The sequence below is a fragment of the Ambystoma mexicanum genome, chromosome 3q (assembly GCF_040938575.1).
Source record: "Ambystoma mexicanum isolate Mex_15411 chromosome 3q, UKY_AmexF1_1, whole genome shotgun sequence".
In the NCBI taxonomy this organism is placed as follows: domain Eukaryota; kingdom Metazoa; phylum Chordata; class Amphibia; order Caudata; family Ambystomatidae; genus Ambystoma; species Ambystoma mexicanum.
In genome coordinates, this window is record NC_090926.1 from 35,403,123 (window position 1) to 35,429,971 (window position 26,849).

At 45.0% G+C, this 26,849-nt stretch overlaps 1 protein-coding gene across 1 annotated transcript in view; it reads left to right on the forward strand.

Annotated features, from left to right (window-relative positions):
* Positions 1–26,849, forward strand: part of CSF2RB (colony stimulating factor 2 receptor subunit beta) — a 292,848-nt gene that overhangs the window by 200,133 nt on the left and 65,866 nt on the right. The window contains exon 8 of the mRNA XM_069653006.1: positions 17,058–17,218. Coding sequence (XP_069509107.1) covers positions 17,058–17,218 — 161 coding nt within the window. The remainder of the gene's footprint in view (positions 1–17,057; positions 17,219–26,849) is intronic.

A 26,849-nucleotide genomic window follows, 5' to 3' on the forward strand; every position in this document is an offset into this window, starting at 1 on the left:
CTCCAAGGAAAGGAGCAACGCAAACACACAGGTCCTGAGTTGTACCCCAGGGAAGAGGTCGGCGGACTCCGCCTCTGGCAACGCACCTGCAACTGTGAACCCTTGCTCCTAGGCCCATTACAGAGTGCATGGAAATATGGGAAAAACTGGCACCTTACGGATACTCTCCACTTCGCTCCGCACCCAAAATCTACCCGAGATCAGATATGGCGACCTCAGGGGCAGAAGCTGCAGCTACCAAGGGAGACGTGGCAGCTCTACTGGAAGAAATTAAAAACATGGGAGCCAACATTGGGGGAAAGATTGACAAAATTACTCAGTGATCCTTTGGTCCATTTGGGCTTCTAAGGTGTTCAGTGAGGTTTGGATGTATTCAACTCCTTCGAGTCTCTCCTCCATCTTATCTTTTCGCTGAGTCATTTTGTCTTAAGATGGATGATTTGGAGAATCAAGAGAGACGGAACAACCTTCAGTTTTTTGGCATTCCAGAAAAAGAGGGGGAATCCGATCGGGTTTTGAAAAAGACTCTTCACGATATCGTGAACTTCTTATTCGTAGATGAGGCCATTGATGAACCAAAGACCGAAAGGATGCACAGGGCGGGGGAGCAGCTGGCGGACCAAGGACCGTACTAGTCCACTTCCATAGTTATCAGGACAAGGCCAGAATCCTGGAAAAGGCCAAACACAGCGGACCCATTGCCCTGGAAGCAGCGAGGGTAACAATCTGGGTTATCCATTCTCCCTATCATTCGAGCTTGAGGGTAAAAAAGAAAGGCTGAGGTCTGAGAAATATATCAAGAACTGCATAGCAGACCTATTAGACAAGCATGAGGAAGGGCATAACCAGGATGAACAGAGAATACAAGACAGAGTGGCACATTCAAGGCCCGAGGAGGAGGGGCATACCGGGCTCGAGGAAATATCAAAGGGGGAATGCCTCTCCAGACCCAGAGGCCTGAACACTTAAGACAAAATCAACGTGTTGACCTTGGGGAGAATTCTGCTCTTTACAGGAGGTGCCCAAAGGACACATTATGATATAGGCATTGGGGAAGGGATCCTTGTAATGGGTGTTCACATTACAAATGCCACAAAGGGACCCAGGACATGCTGACTCAGGGGGCACCAAATTGGGACGAGATCCTCGATATACCTTGGATGAGTGACAATGTGTGTGTTCTTTTATGTGAATGGCCGCTGATCCCTATCAGAGAGATACCAGGAGTACACAAAAACAAATGGCGGTAGATCAAGACCCTCGGAGAAGGGGTCTCCTCAGAGTGGGGACACTAAACGTCAACGGTTTGAACTTGCCGACAAAAAGGGCGCTGGCGGCAGGGAATTCCGAAGGGCGGGACTTGATGTCATGTTCCTCCAGGAAACTAAGTACGGAAAGGGGGGAGGAACGGAGGATATTGAATCTGAAAATGGGGACAGAACATTGGGGTTCCGGGCCTCTGAGGAAGGCGGGAGTTGGGATTTTCATCAGGAAAGGAATAGAATTTAAGGTGGAAAAGATATGCGCTGATGTGGAGGGAGAACGCTACTGGTAGGTGGGCACTGCACAGGAGGTTTCCTTCACTTTCGCAACAGTGTACTCCCCCAACGCGGGACAATCTTGGTTCCTGACCAAAATGCTTCCCAAAATAATGCTCGAAGCCACAGGACATGTGATGCTAGGAGGAGATTTTAACTCATGGGCGGATGTCAAATTGGATAGGAGAGTAGGTAGCCCCAGCACATGTGAACCAGGGGAGTGGGGGTCGGACAGGCATTAAGGAAATGCTAGACCTTTACAAGTTGCAATATGCCTGGAGGGGACTTCACCCTGCGGAAACAGGCTATACCTTTTACTCTGCCCCACATGGAACCTTTACTAGGATTGATTACGTATATCTCACCGATGACTTGAGGGAGGTAGCGATAGATTCTGAGATAGTCCCGGTCACGTGATCTGACCATGACATGGTCACGGTTGACTTGCACTGGGAAGGCATTCCACGTATGGGGTCAAGATGGAGATGCAATGAATCACTCTGGAGGGACCCGGTTTTTCGGACACATGTGGGAGGAAATCAGGGAATATTTGTAAACAAATAATACAGGGGAGGTCCCAAAGACGACAGTGTGGGAGGCAGGCAAAGCAACACGGCGGGGAATCCTGATCAGAGGGGGCCAACAAAAATAGGGAAAGGGCCTTGATGGGTGACAAACTGTGGAAAGAGATAATCCAGTTAGATGAAGTGGTTAGGAGAGCCAGGGAAGATAGAGAAGCTAAGATTATAGAGGCAAAACAGAAGAGGGAATAGCTCGAACTCTTGGAAGAAGGGCAGATAGTTTGGAAATTGCAACTTCTCAAGCAGAGGTTTTACGAAAAGGGGGACAAGACAGATGCATTGCTGGCTGCCAGACTCCGGGGCCAACGCGCTGATAGGAGGGTGTCGGTCATAGAAGAGGGTGGTAACGTCCAGAGTATAGAGGAGGGGTACATCCCGGAGGCCTTCCGGAACTTTTATGAGACCGTATACAAATTGGAAATTGCCCCATGCACTCGGGTACAGATGACTATATAGCAAATGTTCAGATGCCACAGCTCACACGTGATGAGCTCCTGGATCTTGACGCCCCCATCACTGCAGAGGAAATTAAGAGAGCAGTGAAAAGACTCTCATTAGGGAAAGCACCCGAGGAAGATGGGTACATGGCAGGCTTCTACAAGACCTTCCTTACCCCCCTCCTTCCCTTTATGGTAGAACTCTTCAATGATATCCTCGAGAAAGGTGTTGCCCCGGACTCCTTTTCGTGAGCCCTTATAACGGTAATCCCTAAAGAAGGCCGGGACCCAAACAGTGCGGATCATATCGATGCATATCCTTGTTAAATATTGACACCAAGATTTATACGAGAGTCCTTGCCACCTAATACACAACGATCAAGTTGGTTTCATAATGGGGATACAGGGTGCAGATACCATGCAAAAGACTCTTCATCTGATTCACGAATCACAGAAGATGACCTGGCCCTCCTGTCGGCTGATGCAGAGAAGGCCTTTGACAGGGTCGAATGGAGCTTCCTGTGGGCGGTGCTGGGCAAGGTGGGAATTGGCCCTACATTAAGGAAAGGGATTCAGGCAGTATACACGTCGCTCAAGGCCTCTGTGTTTGTTAATGGAGAATACTCCCATGGGTTCAGCTTAGGGAGGGGCACGCACCAGGGGTGCCCCCTCTCCACGATATTGTTTGCGCTCTCCCTGGAACCTCTGGCCCAGAAAAATAGAGAAGACAGACAAGTGGAGGGACCTATGATGGGAGGTAAGGAATACAAGGTAGCTCTATATGCAGATGATTTACTCCTTCACATTCGGAACCCCATGTCGTCCATACCCAGAGCCATACACCTAATCGAAGAATATGGAGTACTCTCTGGGTTCAAAATAAATAAAGCTAAGTCCATCATATTCCCGCTGCACGTACCAACACAGGAGGACACTGAAAGATTCTCCCAATTGGGGCTAGCGATCGGGGGTGATACTCTAAAATATCTAGGAATACACATTACGAGAGATTTAAAAATGTTGTATGAAGCCAATTTCCCTCCCCTCTTTTCGAGATTCCATGTGGACCTGGTGAACTGGGAGAAGCTCACGATATCCTGGCTACGGAGATTAAACGCGGTAAAGATGGTATGCCTCCCCAGATTCCTTTACCCCTTTCAGATGCTCCCGATTTGAATGCCGAAATCTTTCTTCGAGGGGGTCAAAAGGGCGACTCTGTGGTTCTTTTGGCAGGGGAAGAAGGCCAGGGTAGCCTTAGAGACCTTGACCCTACCCAAAGGTAAGGGTGGTGCGTGCTTACCAGATCTTAGGAAATATTATGAGGCGGCTCAGTTAAGAATTCTCATCCCACACCTGAGAGGGCAAAAAAGGCTCCAATGGATTGATTTAGATACCTCCCACCTGGCCCCTGCCCCAGTTGCTGAATGGCTATGGGTCCCTAGGAATAAATTAATAAGGAGACTAAGGGATCACCCAATACTGGGGACCATATGGGACATATGGAGAGACGGTATCAACATGAGGGGGGATCACTTCGTGGCCGTCCCCCCTGAGGCACCCAGGGTCAGAAAGGACTTCCCTGATCATGGCAGATTTCAGACCCGGTTTGAGGCAGGGTGAGAAAGGGTCAGCCAACTATGGAAGGAGGGGACTTTTCTAACAATTTTGGAACTAGAGGAGGCACTGGAGTTGGGTCCCCTTCCGGTCTTTCCCTTCCTACACCTTAAAGGAGTTCTCATGAGGGACAAATGGAGAGAGAAGGTCCAGAGGGACCTTACCCCGTTTGAAAAACTGTTAAACAGCAGAACAGAGTCTAAAAGCCTGATCTCTGCCATGTATAGAGAGTTGATCGACGCAGGAAAGGGATCGACCCTAAATCTGAAGTGCAGGTGGGATAGGGACTTAGGAGGTGAAATTGACCCTGACACATGGGTGAACATGTGTAAAACCCCCTCACGGGTCTCGATAGCCAGCCAATATAAACTACATGTCATCAAACTCTTACATAGATGGCAGTATGACCCGCACAGACTGTCACAAATGTTCCAGTCAATGAGCCCGCTGTGCTGGCGTGGATGTGGGGAGAATGCGATCTACTGGCACATGTGGTGGGGATGTTCTCGGATCAGGATATTCTGGGATGAAGTCTTGGGATGGATTAGAGACCTGGAAGGGATTCAAAGAGTTGCTGATCCCCTCCTCATATTGTTTGGGTTGGAGAATTGAGAGGACGAACGCGGGAGAGTGATGGGGCTTGCGGCCCCTTTGTTACTGGCTGCACAAGCTGCCCTAGTGATGAGGTGGAAAGCAAACCAGATACCAGGAAAGAGTGAATGGGTGAATGTGGCTACCAATATTTGCATAATGGAGAGAATCACTGCTGCCCTCCATGGGAAAGCTACCCAATACAAACTCTTGTGGGGAGACTTTGTGAATCGATACATGCCAGGGACTTGATAACATGTACTTCACATACAAGGACGAGTCTGTCCCAACTCCCTATTGAACATGGAAAAGTCAATTCGTCGGAAGAGACCAGGATGAATGTGAATATTGAACCCAAATCCATACTCTTTGTTGATTGATAAGTGAGATCGCTCCACATAATTCACAAACAATAGAACTGGGTTTAACACTCAGAAGCTAGAGGACTCATCATTCCAAAGAGGGGGAGGGGAGGGTGATGTTATGCTCATTGTAATCAAGGGATGTTGGGGGTCAACGTCAAGATAACTGTTATTAAGTATAACATGTGCCTAACAATGTACTTGTTTGTTGAACTGTTTTGAAAAACTCTAAGAAAAACTAAATTTAAAAATAAAAAACTTTTATATCCCCACTTAACGGCAGTTTAGAAGTATACAGGTTGGCACATGTGAAATATAACTCTGGAGGGGCAGGGGAGGGCAGAGTGTTATTTAAGAAATGAGGCTTAATAAGTGGATTGCACAGCGGTGCATGTGTTATCACTTCCAGTGCTTACTATGCTGTTGCTTCCTCCAATGTCACATCCCATGCCGTCATCTGTGTCAATGGTTACATCCCCTAGGAAATCTTAAAGTTGGCAACCCTGAAAAAGAGGTCTAAAACCCCCAACAAGATGGTTCACCTGATACTAAACACATTATCCAAGTAGCCCATGTTCCATTGGGGCGTAACGTTAATGGAAGGCGTAAAAGCCTTGCGTAAGGCTTTTAGACCTTTCATTAACATCAAGCACCATTTTCCTTCATTTGTGTGGCAGCGAGACGGGGCAGAACACAAATTGCAATAAGCCCTTCCACTCGGCCATTCAAATGCCCCAGCATTTGCACTGGCATGCTTTTCTTTTTTTGAAATTATTTTTATTTGATTTTTGAAAGATCAACAATTACAAAACCTTATGAAAGGTCACCAAACATGTAATATATAACAAAAAACATTTAAGGAGTGACAATCGGGAGACGAAATATCACCAAAGGAGAGTTAATCAATTAGGAAATGGTTGAGGGGTGCGGCGGGGTGCTTGGAGTAAAGTGCAAGCAATATTGAGCTACACTCATGCCTTTCTGGGAGACCTGCTTGTCACATCATCTACCAGACCCCTGCTGTTACAGATAATGGCATGCATGCACCAAGCCTCTCCAAGCTTGACTATTGCAATAGCCTCCTCCTTAATCTTCCTTCTTCCACTCTGCATCCTCTCCAGCTAATCCAGAATAGAGCAGTGAGAATTATCCTTGGCCTCAAGCCCAGGGACCACATCCCTCCTGCCCTAAAAAGTCTTCACTGGCTCCCGGTTGCTTCTCAAATTAAATTCAAATCCCGCTGTAGCATCCACAAGGCATTCTGGGGCTGGGGGCCATACTATCTGTAAATCTCTCTTACTAAATATTCCCACTCTAGACCCCTGCGCTCCTCTGGCACCGACTCTTTATGTGTAAAGCATTTCTCTAAACAGAGGGCAGGAAGTCGATCTCTTTCCTCAGCTGGCTCCCTTCTTTGGAGCAGCCTCCACTTCCCTCTTCATCTTGAGCAAGACTATCTTAAATTCCGAAAGCTCAAGACTTTCCTCTTTAACTCTGCCTTCCACCCACTCTCCTGTGCTAATCTCACAATTGCTTGTTGGGTGTCCAGGCCCTTATGCATCCACATGGCCCTGACCTCCCACACCGAATCCCCCCAGCTTATGTGCATCCTAAGCACTTGCCTCGGCTCACTCTTCACCCTGGAGCTCGTACTTACCTTACATTGCATTTAATTTTGTTGCTCACCCATGAGAACCACAGCACCTATCCAATTTCCCCTCCCTTCTGCACTTGCATGTTCTGAACACTCACAAGGCATAGTAGGTTTGTCTCCCCCTCCCACTCCCTGTATTAATATTTGTATGAATTTCGATCATTTTTACAGCCCCCTTGTCCCTTCCCTGTTGCCCTGTGGACGCATTGAAACAGTATTTACTTCTGGTATAAACGCCTAACAAGCAAACAATAAATAAATACAAATAAAATAAGACAGTGAAAAAGATTTCCTTTGCTGAGGGAGCATGAGATAGTATTCATTCAAGTTAACATATGTTCTTTGGGTGTCTGAGAGAGTGGCAGTCATGACATGCCATATTTTTGCCCACCACATTTGCATCACAGGGGCATCTGCTTTCTTACAATTGTGGGTAATGGTGAGCCTAGAAGCAGTTAGCATGTGATAGGCCTTGCTCATCCACATCGTCCAACAAAATTGCTAAAGGGTCTAAGGGAAGTTGGATACCAATAATTGTGTGGATCATGTTAATTATATGTATCCCAAAAGGTTTAATCTTGAAGCATTTACACCATATGTGAGCCATGGAACCAACCCCTCCACAACCCCTCCAGCAAAGTGGGTAGTGCTCAGAATACACCAAGTGCAATTTGTCTGGGGTATGGTACCAACGAAGCCTACTCTTTTCCATATTGTTTCCCACTAGGTGAGATAGGGCGTCCTAATTCTTCCTCCCACCGCTCCACGTATCTCACCGTATCCTCCGGATCTGCATCTGATAATATTTTATATATGCTAGAGCGTATGGCGTGAAAATGTCTCTTTCGTTTGCATGAAAATAAAAAAGACATATTTAGAAAGACCAGAGCTGTCTTTCTAAATCTTAACTGCCATGCCCCTGCCACGCAAGAGTGCGCGCAGAGGCTGACAGGCAGGAGGGAAGGGCAGGAGAAGATGGTTATGAGATGTTAGCGTACCTGTGTCTATGCTACGTGTTTTTAGTAGGTAGGGACCTGGGGAGAAAGTGGATGTCTGCGTGTGTTTTGGTGTATTTGTTTGTCAGTTTGTTTGGTGTGGGGGTCAGGGAAGAGTGTTTCATGGGTGGGAGTGACCTGTGTCCTGTCTTGTGCTGGAGGAAAGGGGAGCCAATTCAGGGAGGGTGAATGTTGCTTTGCATTGCTCAAATGTTAAGGGAATGCCATCTCAATATAGCTAGTTAAGAGTTTAGAGACCTCCTTCCCTCCATTTCGTGAATCCATGAGCTTCCATTCCCGGTGTAAAATTACGGTTTTGAAAAATTGGTTTCAAAGGTGAGGGGTGAGAGGAAAGTTTATACTTGCGTAATGCCAGGTCCAAGTTGGTTAAGCTTATTGAAGTAGAGGGCAGCATATAATGCTTTGACAGTCGGTTATTGGGTGATTGTCATGGGAGGGAGGCTAAAGAAATGGCCAAGTCCAACTACTCAAAGAACTTCCATTTTTTTATGTAGTTGCATGTCTGTGAGATCAAGTATTGTCGAGATCTGAGCTGCTACCGAATAGTCGTGTACATTTGGCATTGCTATTCCTTCCTGTTGTTTGGTGCGGGTTTAAGCCTTGCTAGATACCAGGGGAGGTTTCCCTTGCCATTTGTCCCATATTTTAGACTGCAGCTTTTTAAGCGATATCGCTGCCACCTGTACCGGGCGGGCCTGGATTTCATATAGCAGGTGCGGCCGTAGCTTCATTTTAATTGCAGTGTATCTGCCAAACCAAGAGCTTTTTTTCCAGGGGTCAAGCTCTTTAGCTAGTTCTCGCAAAAGGCCTGCAAAATTATTCCAGAAAAGGGTGTCATGTGAACGTGTGAGAAATTCCAAGGTATCTTTTCTTCTCAGCCTCCCATTTAAAAGAGAAGGATCATGCAAGAAACTACACATTGAGATTGGGCGTTGTTATATTTAGGATGGAGGATTTGGAGTAGTTAATGGCGTAACCCGAAACTTGCCTAAAGCAAGTTAGTTCTATAATTGTCATTGGCTGTGTGGATCTGGGGTTTGTCATCATATACATTATATCATCAGAAAAGAAGGCAGGTTTGTATGTGTTCTGGTCTGTTCCTACCCCTGTAATTGGTGGATTGTGTCTGATTTTGCTAGCAAAGGGTTTAAGAGCTAAAGCAAAAGACAATTGGGATAAGGGACAACCTTGACGCGTTCCTCAGTGTATAGAGATTGTGTCTGAAAGTTGTCGATTTATTCAGATAGATGTGTGGGGTTGGCTAAAATCTGTAAGGATTAATTTAATGAAGTTCGGCCCAAAAGGAAAAGCAGTCAGGACCTTGGACAAATATGACCAGCATACACTATCAAAAGCCTTCATCGCATTCAGCGTTAATTGGGCTAATTCCACCAGTCGACTGCGTCAATCACTTTGCAGATATTATCATGAGTCTGACGATTGATGATTAAACCGGATTGATCTGGGCCAATTAATTATGGTAAAAGCTTGGCCAATTGGTTGACTAATATGTTAGAATAAATGTTAGAATAAATGTGGGCATCGCAATTAAGGATAGCTATGTGTTTGGTACGCCAAGCAATCAGTGGGATCTTCGCCAGGCTTCAGTATGAGGGTGAAGGTGGTTCCTGCCATGGTTGGAGTTACTGTGCATGTTGTTAGAAAGTGGTTAAATCAAAGACCTACTAGCTGGGCAGAGAATTGTTTTGTAGAAGGCTATTGGAAAGCTGTCCAGGCTTGGGGATTTGCCCAAGGGGAGTGATCGTATGGCCTCCTCTGTTTCAATTGGACTCTCCATTGTCATTCTATTTTCTTCTGTAAGAGTGGGGAGGGATGTCTGATCAAGATAAGGCTGTTGCTGTTCAGTATCTAGATTTTCAGCTTTAAATAAGTTAGGCATCATAATCGGAAAAGATCTTTAGCTGTCGAGGCTCATCAAATTTAACTTCTCCATTAGGGTCTTTTAGTTGTATATTATTTCTTGTTTGTTATCTATGCAATTTAAAGGCCAGCATTTTGTTGGCCTGATTACTTTTAGAATAGTAAAATGGATTGGTAAGTAACAAGGGGCCTCGTTACAAGCTTGGCGGTCCAAAATAAAGGTGTCGTTAGCAACAAACCAAATTACCAAAATTTGGTGGTGGGACGTGCACTTGTATGTCAACACATAACGGCTGCCTGACGCCAAATTACGTTATGGAGCACAATGATCTCCCAGGTGTCTTGAATCTTTACTCTCTTGCATGCTTTGGAGGACTACTGGGGAACTGTGTATCGTTTTCAAGTGTGCCATTTGCTAATGTATTTACGAGTTCAGTGAGCAATGCTGGGCGTCAGCAGTTTTCATCTTGACAAGGTGTCTGGTGTGTCAAACAGAGTTTGTTATAAGTAAGAAATTACATCCCTGGATGAGCATGAAGGGAAACTCCCAACGACAGAGCCACCCCTAAAAGTGGTGTTTATCACAGGGCAAATTTGTGCAGTTTAAATGATTCGCTGAAAGAACCCTGCTGTGATGGTTTATCATCCAATACATAATGCGCCACATGCTGTGAAGGCGTCTTGGTACTTTTCCCTGGACTGTAAATGTGTCGTTTTGATGCTCGGTAATGAAACACACTTGGTTAGCAGGGACGTGGGCAACATTTAATAAATGTCGATGTGCAGATGACCAGTTCAACTTCTAGAAGGAACCTATTGGTTATAAAACGCTCATCTCTGCAGCAATTCATTTAATTCCTGAAGAAACTTAATGGGATTGGACTCTGCAACCAGCAGGTTGCACACAAGTCACTGCAGTGGGAACTGATGCCCTTTGGTTGTGTCTCTGGCACTGGAAAGGGATGTACAGGTTCCAGTGGGGGTCGGACTTGTACATGAAATCACCCTGCGCACCAATAAAAAAGGGGCCCACAATCGCAAATGGCAATTCATTACTTTTTGTGATAGAGTGAGTAGTACCAAACGGAAATATTTTGGTACAATGGGTTGCAAGTACAGAATTTGAAACAATATTTGGTCAGTGACATTGATCAAAACTACCAGGTGCACAGTGTAGTACCTCATCACACTGACCCACAAAACCTGGCCCTCTTTGAGTAAAAAACTGGCCCACAGGAGAATGCTATGCTGGTTCTTCGGGAATTGCCCTCTTGGTCAGTATGAGCCTGATTCCAATCACAGATATCAGCAGCTGGTAAATTAACTGCCTGACTATCGTATTTATATTCGAATCAGTGACCTTTGAGTTACAGATATGCTCAATTCACACAGCATTCTTTTGCACTTCTATTAGGCCACTGCCCAAGTTACAAAGGATACACCGCCTTAGTTAGATATCTTAGGCCACAACCCAAAATACATTTTCTCTCATGAAGTTTTAGGCCCACCTCCCCATACGATGTAATCCTACCTAAAGCACGAATCATGTCAGTCAGTCAGCATCCTTCCAAGGTCAAGGCCGAAAAGTTGAATGCTTTTAAATTAGGTAATAATAATAATAGCTAATCTTACAGAAGTTAGAAGCTGGAGGAAACCAGCATAAAGTGCTATAAAGAACAACTTATTCTTTATTTTGTTTAAATTGTGTGGTATCGTTTTTTTATAATAACATTTTGTAGAGGAGCAGCCGAATGCCTCTGCAGGAAGTCCCGCCCCCCTCCTGCCTATCGTCAGACTATGCACGCCATGCATAACACCACTGGTTGTGCCTATTCCGCGGAGAGTCTTTGAGAAAAGGTATCCACTAAGAAAACCCTATCTGATGTATCCCCGTAGAGATGACAATCTCTTGGAAGAGACCCAGAGGGAATATGAAGATTAAAGGAAGAGAAGTAGGTGGCGTCACAAGAGTTGAGCGTGACGCACTGAGAAGAGTGGCTGAAGAAAACCATGTATAGACCTTATGGGATCTGATGACGAATTAAAAGAATCGAGTAAACTTTCATATGCAAAGTTAAGATTGCACGTGTAAAGAACACTGCAGAAAATGCAAGCCATTTTATAACTATACAGATGCAGCAAAGCAAGTCGACTAAGTAATTAAAGAGGCTAGCTATATGTATTGAATAGACTGTAGGCCGTGCCGCCATTATATAGAATCTGGACTTCGGTGTCACAATTTTAGTAAGTTCAAACCCACAGAGAAAGAAGGATCGAGAGCTGTGTGTCGCAGCAAGAAAAAAGCTGGAATCGAGGAAGGACCGAAAAAAGGCTGTCTGGCCTGATGTCAAAGGCTGGAGCAGCCAAGGACTGATTATCTATCGTTGAATAACAGTGAACGTGAGAGGCTGAGTCATCCCTTGTTAGGGTGCAAAGAAAGAACAGTATGACTGCTAAATATTAGTCATTTAATACAATTAAATGCTAGAAAAGGAGCCGAATTGCTGTCTCCTGTCATGTGGGCTATGGATAGAAATAGAAGGTTGCAGCTCTAGACTTAAGATAGTGTGTGCTCACACTCCCATATATTCCCAAGAGCGAGGATATTTTGCAAGGCCAAGTTCAAAGGCAATCTCCATGGCAGAAGGCATGGATGATGGGAGATGTTGGGCTAATTGGGTGGGGAGACACGGTCAAAGTCCACCCACTAGTGAGCCGAATGTTCCAAAAGGGCAAAAGTGTCCCAACCAATTTTAGAAGGCCATATAATGAAGAGCCTTATAGTTTGATAGCCAGTGATGAGCTGTGTGTCAAATAACTGTTGAAGATGACTTGCACTAGGGGTGGGCATAGGTTGTCCTCCTGACTGTAGAGACCCAATCACAAACCAATCCCTTATAGAAAGTATACTTAGATGATTGCTCTGAGACAAGCACAACCCCGCGTAGGTTTTTCTTAGTTTTCCACATAGTATGACGTCACGTTTGTCGAGTTTATACTATATAAATGTAATTTTTTAATGAAATGCTTGGAGTTCTCGAATGAGATTATGCTGTGCGACGCCCGTTGATGTCTGTTGTAACTCACTATTTTTGACAATTGATAATAAAACAGTTAAAAGACTTTGCCTTCTTCCTGAGTTATTTTATTTGTGTAAGAGGTACTCTACATCCCATCTACTGCACAATATGCTTCCTATTTAAGGGCCATAAGCTAACATTTAAAAAAAAAAAAACTTTTCAGCCAAACATTATAGTAGGAATAACAAATGCAATACATACAAAAATAATAAATACATTATGTATTGAAAGAGCTCAAGATTATACTAATTATTGACAAGCCAAGATACAATATTATTAATAACAGTCGTTTAGACATTAAAAAAGGTCCAAATATATATATATACATTTGTGAAAGTGTGTTTGTATGTTCGGGGCTGGCTCCAGCTCCCTAACAGTTGGTGGGTTGAATTTTGGCCCACGGTCAACATACCAGTCTGAGGTGTACTGGCGATAGTGAAATTTGACGAACCCCACCCATTCGCCAAGCACAGGGCAGAGTCCGGCACTGTGCTATCAGTATAGGCGATTTCAGGAGATTGTCGATTGTGTGATTGTTGGCTCCAGCCCCACAACAGTTTGTGGGCTGAAATGTTGGCTCGAGGTCGACATACCAGTCTGGGGTGTACTGGTGATAGTGAAATATGTCCAACCCCACCCATTCACTGTGCACAAGGCAGAGTCCATACCTGTGCTATCAATATGGGCATTTTCAGGAGATTGACGATTTTGCGACTTTTCAATAACACTAAGTTAGGACACAGTCGGCATACCAGTCTGGGTGTACTGGCGATAGAGATATTTGACCAACCCCACCCATTTGCCCTGCACAGGGGTGGAGCGGGGTCCGGCCCTGTGCTATCTGTATAAGTTATTCCAGGAGATTGCCGATTTTGCAGGCTATGGAAGACCCCCACATGCAATTCAGCTATAGACCCGTGCAACACCAGGTGGTACCGCTAGTAGCACTAATAAAATTTGAAACCACAATAATCAGAAATGTATTGCCCACTAAGAAAGCGATACCAACGATTTTTAGTACTTATCATCTATAAAACGACCAATAAAAGGAGCATCTAATATCATGTAAAACAGTCGCTTTAGTTTTAATATTTATACATGCCAGCGGCCCCTGGGCAAAGAGGCACACACATAATACAAGACAACCTGGCGCAAAGTACAAAAAACGCAAGACAGGGACAGTCCGACTAGCCAAATATGACAAAAGATCATACAGTGACGAGCAGTGCAAGCCTCACTAACATGGTCCCAGCATGCTGGTTTGTACCGTCTGTAGTTTGGTCATATTGCCCTGTGATGGTCCACACAGAAGACTACTGCAGTAATGTATTTTTGCACGTATAATAGTGTGCATCAAATGGGTACAGTTCTCTTTAGATAAGAATGGGCGGATGTAACAGAGAAGCTTAAGATAATAGGAAGTTGTTGAAACAATATGATTTATTTGAGCTTTCATGTTCAATGAAGCATCCAGATAGACCCAAAAAGTCTTAACTTTGGGTAAAACTGTAATGGTACATCCAGCAATTATAAACTCCTTACATTCAGGCGGCAGCATGTTTAACCTATACTGTGTACCAACAGTCGTGTTCGTTTTTGGAGTCATTGAGGGTCAATTTATTACTGGCCATACAATTCTGAACAATATTGTAGATTTTATTGATGTACTCCACATCACGATTGTAGACCCCAGATAGCTGCAGTAATACCTGCGTATCGTCTGAATAATTTGTGTAAAAAGCACCTAAGTCATCAAGAATTTAGAAAAAAAAACCTTAGTAAAATTATTGTAGAGTGTAGGCGTTAGGCAGGAGCCCTGAGGGACTCTGCAGTCAAGTGTAGCAGGCTCAGCTATAATCCAACTGGCTGCGCCTGCTGAAAAATTGGCTGCTGGAAAAAGAGCTGCCTTTGGACAGTGTTGTGGTCGGATGCCCCTTCCAGGGCCCATTCAGTGTCACGTGTTTGGTGACAAATGGTGCACCATGTCAACGTTCAAATAAAAGGGGAGCATGGCTTTCCATGCACCAGTTACCCACTGAAATCACGGACTCCTGCGTCTCTGTCCAGCAAGTATGTAAGAGGAGGTCCGGCCTTGCCAGAGCACATAACAATGGCGACGAGGTCTGACGAAGCTCGGGTGCACCCCGGCCACACCAGAGCACGCTGCTGGGAGCGCGCCATACGGAGCTCTCATGGCCACTGGCGGCTTCCTACTGAGCCACACATGGCATCTGTACTCCAGTCTGGGGTGTTAAACTGGTTTTTCGACACATGCTTTCCAGGGGCAGAGTGCTGTTCCTTCTCCATCCCACCAGTCCTTCCCCCGGGTCACACTACTTACACGACCTAGCTAGGAATCCTCCTTCACTTTGGTTCAGGCGACCCGGGTCACTTTCTTCTTCCGGGCTGCATCGCCCAGCCTAGCATGACTCAGGGCTGTGCAGCTCCAGGGTACTTTCAGACCCCTTAGGGCCACTGAAGGCCATGGCCCCCAGCGAAGGCAGTGGTGAGTTGCTCTTTCCGCTGCTCTGCTCTCCCCTTATCCTTCTCTGACCTCCTAATGTTTTTTCTTGTCTCTCTTCATGTCTCTTCCCTCCAACGGCCAGCCCACTGTGGTGTGGGAATGTATGGTAGGTGGTTGTATATGGCTTAAAAAGTCTGAAAACCGGATATGTGTACCAACCTGCCTTAATGTGGGAATAAATGTCTGTACAATATGAATAAATCCAGATGGTTCAATGTAAGACGAATATGTACAGGTTGTTAATTCCGGTCTATGCCTGACCTCGAACGTAACAAGGGCTGTGTGGACTGGGAGTTCCTGCTGTGAGGTAGGTACAGTGTTACAGTAAGCCCAGTAACAGACTACACTTTCATTAATGAAATAAACTTTATCTAAGCAACGTGTGGATGTGTTTGTGGGTGTGTTTTATTTCTTATTCTCCCTTGTAGGTGTAGCCCCTGGCCCGCTCTTAACCCGACCCTAATTGGGCCAGGGGCTACACTCGGCTTGGACAGTGCCTCTTTGCGGCTGGCGTACGGTACAAAATCCATTTCACCAAAATGGTACCTATTAAGCCAAGCTTATTTGCGCTGCCAATGCTTGTTCGACTGGCATCTAAACAGTGGGTGGGCTGTCAAACAGGAAGTACTGGAGATTTCCTGCTGCGCCTCTATACCACGAGCCTCTCTTGTGTGGTCATTGAAGCAAATAACTTGTTATGAAGCTTCCAGTATGTCCTTCCTCCCTCTTAACAAATGTTTTATGTCATTGTTTCGTTAAGTGTAACTACTTTTAATCCCCATATAGGGACAAATATGTATTAGAATTCCCTGTTTGGACCAATGTTTCCAAATGTTATTGGGCTGAGAACCCCGAAGTGAGAGCCCCACTTAAAATGCTTGGACTTTATCGATGCATTCGCTTGCCTATGTCTCTGTACTATGTGGGCACTTTGAAAAAATGTGCAGGGCCTCTTTTGGTTCCTAGTCCATCCGATTCTGCAGATAGGCCTTGTTTCTGCACAGGGATCTGACCACAACTGTGTGAACATCCTCATTTTTCTTTTTATGCCAATTCTGCAGCGTCTGAAAGTGTGTGTGTCAAGCCTCGGTAGGGTGACCAGACGTCCCGATTTTGCCGGGACTGTCCCGGAATAAGGCCCTCTGTCCCGCTATCGTCCCGGTTTTGGGAAAGGGAGGGATGGGCTGCTGCATGCAACAAGTCAAGCTGACATTTTTTTTTCATAATAAACAATGTAGCCGTTCTCCAGCCAATTTCCAATTAGCACTTAGTCAGACACCTCAGGGTAGTCTCCAGCCTCCAACCTCCAAGCTCATACCCATATGCATTTACTGATTGCGCCACTGAGACTGCAATATACACCATAGGAAAGCCTCTAACAATTGAAGCAAAAGCGCTCAAGTGACGTATAATTGTGCAACCCTGAAGTTTATTAATATAAGAAGTGCTGGAAATATTTATTTGTATGCGTGATCCCCTTAGGAGCGGTGGACCAATGGGAGAGCAGAGGGGCGTGGCAGAGTTGGTGAGGACTTTAAATGGACTTGGGGTGCTTTATGCGTTTGCCCTGTCCCGGTTTTTTATTTTCCAAATCTGGTCACCCTAAGACTGGGACCACGTGGGCTGACTAGAGGAGCTCCGAAGTTGTTTCTGTGTGTGATCGAATCTCTCTTTACTTACAATGTATGTCTCTTTTGGGGGGAGGCGAGGCTGACTGTAACCGTTTACCGCGACATAGCCTTTGCTTTATTTAAATAATCGTCCCTCTCCTCCCCTCAGCGAGACCGCCTGCCACCCGGTGCAGTTGAAGTCAGAACACCAGGTCTCCATCCATTTCTACAGCTGTGAGTTCACCCTCTCCAACCCAGAAGAGCTTGGAAGGCTCCACATCTCCATCAGACCAGAGGAAAAGAGCAAAAGCTTCAAGCAATGTCTGAACAGTGAGTCCAGGTGGGAGGGTGGGGGGGGGGCGTATACTCTGTGGAGATCAATGGTGGCGAAAGAATGTTAAATGTTAAAGGTATTTGTACAGCGCACCGTCACAAACGGAGTTGGTCCCCAGGCGCTCTGGTGAATCTGCAAATGAGAAGGCGGGGTGGGTTAGTAGGGTAAAGAGGGAGTAGGATAGTGAGACGAGTGGTGTTCTGTTGGCAGCTTCATCTCTTTATACACCGTGCGCTGAGCTTTGGTGCGAGTATCGGAGCAATGTCAGACCTCGTGTGCTGCTGGTGTGGGTTATGTGTTGTTGGGGTGTGGTGAAGTGCATGCGGCTTGCAGTGCGAGAGGTGGTTGTGTGAGTTTGAGTGATTAAGTATGCAGAAAGTTTGAGCTTTTTTTGTTAGTGGGTTATATGTTTTGCAGCTAATCTTCACAGTATGGCTGAATGCCTAGATTTCGGGAGTCCTGCATGGTGTGACAGAAGCTAGATTTGAGAGTCCTGCATAGTGGAGCAAGACGGCCATGCCTAGCAGAACAATTGAGTATAGGACCGTACGCAGCTGGATTTCAGAAACAATTGAATAATTCAGTACAATCCTAAAACACAGCTAGATTTGAAGGTCCTACATAGTGGGATAGAGGCCTATGCCTAACGGAACAACTGAGGTTTTAGCGTGGCACACTCCCTGTTGTATTCTAATGAACTATGTATAGTTTTGTATTCAAATGAACTATGTGTAGTGAGGTTGGAGTGTCTATTCTCCTCCATTGGGTGTCGGAGCAGGAGTTGTAGTGTCCTCTTTCTGTACTATCTATGTGAATTTGTCCGCTGGAACTTCAGGTGTGGTACAGGCCGGGATGCTATGGGTGAGTCGTCTGAGTGCTTCTGTCATTGGTCTGTCTATGTGTTCAGTCTTAAGTGTCCTCCTCTTGTGTCTATCTTTCATTATGTCTTATTGTATGTCGTGGAGTGCGTTCCTTGGATTCTGTTCATGTACGGTTGTTTGGTGGGAACCGGAATCATTATCTTTATTCATCGTTGTTTTAGCCGTGTGGGCGTTCTTGTGGGTGGTCTTCTAGTTACGCAGTGAAGAGCCAGGATTTGAGCAGTTTCCTGAATGCTAGGTGGTTTCTTGTGTTCCGTATATTCTTTGGTAGGTCATTCCTGGTTTTCGGTGTCTGGTGAAATAAAAAAAATCGAGTGAAAAGAAATGGATAAATACACAGAGTGGAAGGAAATACAAATGGTTTGATAGAGGTAATGAAACAATGAAAGATGGAATCAGATGAAGAAAAACAAAGAAATAAGGGCAAGAAGGAAAGATAATGAAATTTGGAAAGAATGAACAATGAAATGAAGGAAAGAAAAAAAATTGTATTTTTAAAAGGAAGTAAACATAGAAGATAAGAATGAAAGATAAAGAGAATGAAGGAAGGATGGAATGAAGGTATGAAAGGAAAGAAAGGAAAAAGGAAATAATAAAGAAGAAAAGGTGAAATGAAAGAAAGAAAGGAAGATATAGATGGAAAAAAGAATGAAAGGAAAGAAAGGAAAATAATAAGGAATGAGAAAGAGAGATGTATAGCTGAAAGCGATGGAAAGGAAAGAAAAAATGAAAGACAAAATAATTGAATGAGTTTTCTTCTGTTGTAGGGTTTCGGTTCCAAGTGGATGTCATTGCTTGATCTGAGCGTTGTCGGCTTGTGCAGGAGTCGTTTATCTCAGGAATTCTGCATCTTGGTTGTGTATTGCTCTGTGCGTGATGCACATTGATTTGAATTTTATTCGTTGCTTTATTGGTAGCCAGTGTAGTATTTTCAGCACGGGTGTGATTTGTTCTCTTTGGGGTAGTTTGAGAAGGAGCCTGGCTGCTGCATTTTTGCATGATCTACTCTGGACATGACCAGAACGATGATGGTAAGTGTTTTGTTGGCAAATGACAGGAACGGTAGGATTCTTTCTGCCGCTCGCAGGAGGAAGAAGCATTTCTTGAGTAGAGCATTTACTTGTGGCTCTTGAGGGAGATTGTTGTCCATCAGGGCCCCAGGTTTTTTACAATCAACGATGGCCCTAGGGTCATATCGAGTTCTCTTGGCCAAGGGATGTAGTCGATGTTTCCTCCGTTTTATGTGATGATCATTAACTCTGTTTTGCCTGGGTGAATTTTGAGGTGGTTCAAGTTCATCCAATTGAATATATCACAAAGGCATTTCGCTAGTGTTCTGCTGTGTTTTCTTCTCGGTTAAAGCAAAAGGAAGGCGGAGTGGGGAAGAGAGGAGACATGGGGGTTGGGGGTTGCATGGGAAACGAAATGGGCTACAGAAGGAAGTTAGTAGGAAAGAGCAGCTGTGTGAGGGATCAAGCATGCACTGGAGCAAAACGGTGGAGTGTGGCAGGTACAGAAAGTGCGCTGGGAGTAAAGGAGGTTTTAAAGGCACATTTCCATCTGCACAAATGCCCCATCAGTCACCTAACACTCACAAAAAAAGACATGCTCATATCATGGTGTGTTCCTTACTTAAACCATGCATGTCTCACTCATGTTATGCTCTTCTTTTCATCCTTTATGTAATCCACCCTCAGTGTGCTCTCTCTGTTCAGAGCCTCCTTTCTCTCTGTGTGTTTCACTCCTGAGTTCAATGCCCCTTTTTCCATGTAGTCCTCTCCGTGCTCAAGCCCAGCTCTTTTTTGGTTGAGCATCCCCCCCTTCCTCCTTGTGTCCCCCCCCACCTCCCCTGAGTTCAGGCTCTCTTCCCCAAGCGGCCTCCTCGCCCTTTTTCAGGATACCCTTCTTCTCTATGCCCTGCCCTGTGTTCTGACCCACCTTATTGCTATATCCCCCCCTTTGCTTAGGACCCCATTATTCCCTGTGCTGGATGCCCTTAGGCCTATCCTACAGTGATCCTCAATCCTTGCAGGCCCTCATTCCTCATGGCCTCCCCTTTGTGGCCCACCCCATGTTTCTTTCTCACTTCTTCACTTCTGCATGTGCACTCCAGCAGCTTCCACCATTTGCAGGCACTGTGGTAGTGAGGGCGTCAAAGCAACCAGGGTGACGCAGATGCACACATCAATGATTATGACTGTGATCAACAAAAGGCGATAATCAACACTGTTGCAGACACTATATTGCCAACATTGTCAGAGGGACAATAAAACACTTTAAAAACACCGCCATGCTCAATGCTTCCAAAGCTACATCAACCAGGTCACCGATCCTACTGAAGATCTTTTTGACTATTTTGGTAATGCTTGCCTTATGATACAGGATCTATGTGAACATTTTGAATACAACATGAATACAACATTTTGAAGACCAAATAACCCAATTCCACCACATATATATGCAGGGGGAGACCCCCACATACCCCACCACCTTTTCATTAACTTAACTCACCCCCACACATATATTTGGTGTAACGGGGCTATCAAAATTCAGTATTTTGGGCTTCTCAGTGATGGACTGAGGTATTTTGATGTATTCCCATGATTCATTGGGAAGAAACCACAGGCAATTATATGGTGATCAAATGCCACTCCAAAGCTGTAAAGACTTATGATATATCTCGGTCTTCCGCCAGAGCCATGGGAAAAACTGTTAGGAAAGAGTCAGAACAACTGGCCGGCAAGGACTGCGTCTAGAGCTTCATGTGTATGGAGATGCTAAAATGCTCACCTTTAGTGGGCACACCCGTGACCCACATATTGGGAGACGATGTTCACAGGTCTTCTTTGTCAACATACTGGGCCTCATTACACGGAAGTGCTATTAGCACCTTGGTCCATGCCGGTAAAATTCCAAGGTTGGCGGGGCGGTAATTCCCCCTTCCACCACTGCCCTTCCCCATTCCCATTTTTGCCCCATAGGGCATAATGGGAATGGGGAAGGTGCTAATTACGGCACCGCAATTTTGCGGTGCCGTAATTAGCATCAAGGTCCCTTAGCGGATTGGTTTTTAACACCTGCAAAAAGCAGGCGTTAAAGCACCAACCCGCTAAGGGACCTCGTACTAAGGCGGTAATGGTTAACGGTCACCGTTACCATTAACGGTGACCGTTAACCATTACCGCCTTCCGTGTAATGAGGCCCACTGAAGCCGAGGACTGATTCTACAATTGACCCACAATATGGAAACCCAAATGCTCACAATAATTCCAGCCAGTGCATCAGGTCTTTTTGGTGGGCATACTAGCCGCACTGGGGCGCTGAGGTAGATCCTCAGGCACAAGATGCAGAGGCACAACCTACCTGTGGGTAGACAAATACTCCAAATCCGGAGACGAAGATGACTAGTTCTTTAAGTTCATTAGCTCCTGAGAGCCAACAATCTGTGGGGCGCAGTGCCTCATGCAAGCAGCTGAGACACGTGTGAAGCGCCTAATCGCAGACAATGCCAAGAAGGAAACGGCGCTTCCTTTGTGACGAATGCAATGTTAGAGGAAGCAACGTTTTTGGCACTTTTTGAGGACTGAATTCAAAACGACGTTTAAACTCCTACATGTCAGGATCTGCTGCTTTTTCTTCAGGGGTAATTTGGCATGAGAAAAGGAGTGTGCCTCTGCAAGGTTGAGCCATGTTTTTTGAAAGCTGGTTTAATTCTTTCTTCTTACACATATCTCTCTCGTGTGTGTGTGTGTGTGTATATGCATGCAGATATGTGAAGTTTAGTAGTTGGCACCTGCAAACATTGTTTGCCATTGTTCTCAACTGTGGTTGCAGTATAATGGACATAGCACTCATTCTCACTCTAAGGTACGTTTACTTGCTCCAGGCCTGCGCTCATTACCCCCCAATGACCAGAGGACGATGACAGCAAGTGGTACTTTACCTTGCTCCACTGCAAAACCTGAAACCAGGGTTTCTTTTTTTCTGGCAGAGGTCAATTGAGCGTTTAGCAGCTACCAAAAACAGTCTGGGGCTGTCACTGCCACCATCTTAGAAAGTAGGAAGACAATAGTCACCTTAGGGGTCGACCCCTGTATTTGCCAAGAATGATATTGAGATACTTTAAGGGGGGGAGGAGCTTAATTAAAAATGGGGCATAGAAATGCAAGAATCACTAGATGTTTTTTGACGTGCACCGTAACTGTGGAGGCTATTTGTGTTCAGATGTGAAAGCTTTGCATCAACCACCTTAACAAATTAGAACCCCTCTCTCTGCCCTCTTCTGGGAGCTGGACCTCGCAAAGGTGTTCCACACATTGGGCGCTGATTTAAATGATGCATATCTTTAAATGGAGCGTAATGAAATATGGATCCTCCATCTTATTGTTCTTTAAATGCAAGGCATGCTTGCACACAAAGACACGTTGCATCTCTGCATGCATGCTGCAGCTCCCTAGCTAACACAGCAGTTACACAGTGTGGAACAGACGCCTCCATGCAAGAGAAGCAGAGTGATTATAAGTTTCAAAAAAAGCTGACGTAGCCCCCAAAAAGTAGCCTCCGGTTGACACCTGTAGGCTGACATCTTTTCCACTCCTTCAAATGGTGCCATGGCTTCTGTCACGAATTATCAATAATGGACTCAGCTGATTACTACAGAACACTTCCTACAACAAAGAGAGACAATCACTGCTCTTACAACGTAGAATTAATGTACTTGACTTTAGGAACAATTTTTCAACTCTGAAGTGCAATGATACAGTTCGGAAATTGACCAATTTGGAAGCAGTACAGAGTAGTGCATCTGTAATGTTTTCTAGTGATATTTTTGGCCCTCTTTCCTTCTTTCTATCGTTCTTTTGTCCTCTAATTTTTTAATCTGTGTATTCATTTCCTTTCTTTTTCATGACTTTGTTATTTTTTCCTTCAATTTTTCCTTCCTTTCCATCGCTTTCAGCTATACATCTCTCTTTCTCATTCCTTCTTATTTTAATTTCTTTCCTTTCATTTTTTTCCATCTATATCTTCCTTTCTTCCCTTCATTTCACCTTTTCTTCTTTACTATTTCCTTTTTTCCTTTTCATACCTTCATTCCATCATTCCTTCATTCTCTTTATCTTTCATTCTTACCCTCTATGTTTACTTTCTTTTAAAAATACCATATTTTTTATTTCCTTCATTTCATCGTTCATTCTTTCCAAATTTCATTATCTTTCCTTCTTGCCCTTATTTCTTTGTTTTTCTTCATCTGATTCCATCTTTCATTGTTTCATTTCCTCTACCAAATTATTTGCATTTCCTTCCACTCCGTGTATCTATCCTTTCCCTTTCACTCGATTTTTTTTATTCCACCCACACAAAAAAGTTTAAAAAGGAATAAAGAAAAGAGACAAGAATCGTAAATAAAGAAAAGATACAAAACAATAATAGATGAAAAACACAGAAAGAAGAAGGGAGGGTTGAATTATTTTTGCAAATAGCATTACACATATAGTACTTGTGAATTAGTCAATTTCAGAATTGTATCATTGAACTTCAGAATCGAAACATGCTTCCTCCAGTCAAGTCGATTTCTGATAGGTTTAATAGTAGCCATTGTCTCTAATTGTGGAAAGAGTCCTATAGTTTTAAGTTGAATCTATTACTGGAATGTTGTAACATTAGCGATTGCAGTGTGCCAAGGGGTGGGTAGTGGGCATAGGTAGCCCCAGGAGCCATCAAGAAGGCTAATTTCTGGGAAACCAATTACCAGAAGCACCTTGGAAACCAGAGCAATTTGTATAAGCCTGTTGGCATTTTGTAACGTGTGCCGGGTCAGAAGGAGGACACAGACTCTGATAAGCCATTTCACTATGAGGTCAATAAAGAAAAGGGAAAAAGGCAGATCTTTCCCTATGCTATAAGGCATCCCTACCTAATAAAACTAGCTAACGTGCTAGTCTGTCATCAGTGAATGTCTTATCAGAATCCGTCCTCTGTCCAAACTAAGCCTAACAGACCCTAACACTATAACAACAACTAAAGACAGGAGAATGACTCCCTTCTCCTGGAGTTTTTGCTACTTGCAAAGTTCTATTTTAGCAACTGATTTTCAGATAGTCTCTGGTGACTATTTGTATCAGTTCATACAGTTCATTTAAGACTTTACTGTGCTTTGGTTTCCTCGCTCTTTGATGGTTACTTTTTACAGTTTTATTATTCTCCTCTAGATTATCTCTGCAGAGAGTTGTTCTTCTCTCTTCCCATTTATTTTTAAATGTTTTATTGGCATTTGTATAATTACAGCCGTGCATTTCAGTTTCCATATTACATGCCTGCATTTAGTCAACACCAACAAACAACCACTAAACAAACAACTTCCTACACATGCTTGTGTTACTTATGACTACCGTTGGAGCAAGCGCTTCGATGTTTGTGGCTGTAGCTTCTGCCCCTCACCTCTTCAGTTGGGGAATGTCACTTGTTGTCGGGGGGTGATTAGTTGGCCACCACTCAGGTGTTTCCTTGTTTTAGTTGGTGCACTCATGGGGGCTTGTCATCAGATGGGTGGAACATGTCCCAGAGCAGCACTTTCCATACCACACATTTGCCCGTGCCATCTGCTTCCGACCTGTTCGCTCTCTCCACCCACACCTTGGTCTCCGCCTCTGCCCACCTTTCAAATTCCTTGTGCCATTTTCCATATTGTGGCCCGGCAGTGGCCTTCCAAGACATGGCAATGGTTCTTTTGGCTAGTATGCATGCCAGGTCCATAAACCTGACCACATATTTGTGTTTGCTAATCCTGGGATAGGCACCAAACAGACATTCCATTAGTGACCACTCATACCTGCTTACTCCATCCTCCCTGCCTTGCTCGCTCTATGCGTGCCCAGAAACTTTGCACACGCGCACGCCCCCAGAACATGTGTAGCATGTCTGCATCCTCGCCCTTGCACCACAGGCATTGGGAACTTGCTTCCTTTTTAAACATGGCTATTCTGTGCAGGGTCATGTATGTGTAGTACAGCACATTCAGTTGTATTAATTTGAAGTGTTGGTTCCTTGATAAAGCTTTAAGGAAGCCCAGGATTCTCTCCCATTCCTTCTCCGTTATGTTTGCCCCTAGGTCTCTCTCCCATTGTTCCTTTAGCGCCATGCCCTTGGGGTTGGGTGTGTCTATCACCATGCTGTACAGCCTGGAAGTCAGCCTCCAGCTGTCATTCAAATTATACATCAGGGTCAGCAGTGGTCTCGCCTGTGGCTCCTCTGGCCAGCCCTCCCATCTTTTTTTGGCTGTTTCCCGGACTCTGCGGTACCAGAGGAATTGCCTGCTCGGCAGCTCCTCTCTTTCTTGCAATGAGTCGAATTCCCGGAAGACCCCATCTTCGTATACATGACCCCATGTATATATCCCCATCCCTTCCCATTTTCTTACTACTGCCATATCCGTGTTGTCTCTGCATGTGTCAGCCGCTTTCGGTACCTCTGGTGAGTAGGGGTTTGCTAGCTTCAATAGGTTGTGTGCTCTCCTCCATACCTTCATGCCCAGTGTTATCATTAGTGGAGTGTGTTTCGGGCTCTCCTGTTTTACCCACAGTATTTCTTTCAGTTTGATGGGAGCCACTAGGTGTTCTAGTAAGTCTGTTTCCGAAGTGGACTTATCCGCTAGCCATTTAATTACATGACTGAGCTGCGCTGCCAGGTAGTACCTTTCAAGGACAGGCAATTTCACCCTGCCCTTATCATATGGTAGATATAAAATTGCCAGTGGAAGTCTGTAGCGGTTGGTGCCCCATAGGAATTCTCGGAGCAGCCCTTCCAAGGAGTGGAAAAGGATGCCCCTACATAACAGTGCACGTTGTTGAAGAAGTACAGGAACCTCGGGAGAATGATCATTTTGATGATGGCTACCCTACCTAACAGTGATATTGGCAGCTTCCACCAGAACTTCATGGACTTCCTCAAACCCTGCACCACCTTTGCTGTATTGTGTTCGAGTATTTGTTCCAGTGTATGTCTAATGTTCACCCCCAGGTACTTGAACGTGTCCACCTCCCAACAGAGTCCCACCGCAGGTAGTTCATCAACATTCTTCCCCTTCAGAACCGCCAACAGTATTATGCAGGAATTGGTTTTGCTGAAGTGGATCCTTGACACTTTCGCGTAGTTATCGAGAATGTCGAGGATCACTGGTACATTCAGGTGCGGATCTCTTACGTGCAACAGCACATTGTCTGCGTAAAGTGACAGCAGGTGTCCTGTTCCCCCAACCCAGATGCCAGCATCCAGGTGTTGCTTTCTGAGGTATATTGCTACGGGCTCGAGTCCCAGCACGTACAGCACTGGGGATAGTGGGCTACCCTGTCTCGTCCCTCTGTTGATGTCCCAGATTGCCCACACCAACCTCCCTGTTTTAACCCTGGCCTTTGGGTTTGTGTATAATATTTGCACCCATCGGATGAATCCTTCACCAATTCCAAATTCTCTCAGTGTTGCCACTAGCCATTCCCAAAATATCGAGTTGAACGCCTTTGTGGCATCCAGGGAGAGTATAGCATACTGTTCTGGAGATGTTGCTGTTTGCTCGAGTATGTGTTGCAATCTGCGTAAGTTTAGTGCAGTGCTGCACAATGGTATAAAACAATTTTGATCACTATGTATCAAGCCCCCCATTATCCTGTTCAGGCGCTTGGCCAGTATGGTGGTTAAAATTTTGCCATCATAGTTCAGCATCACCAGTGGGCAGTACGAATCACATTCATCC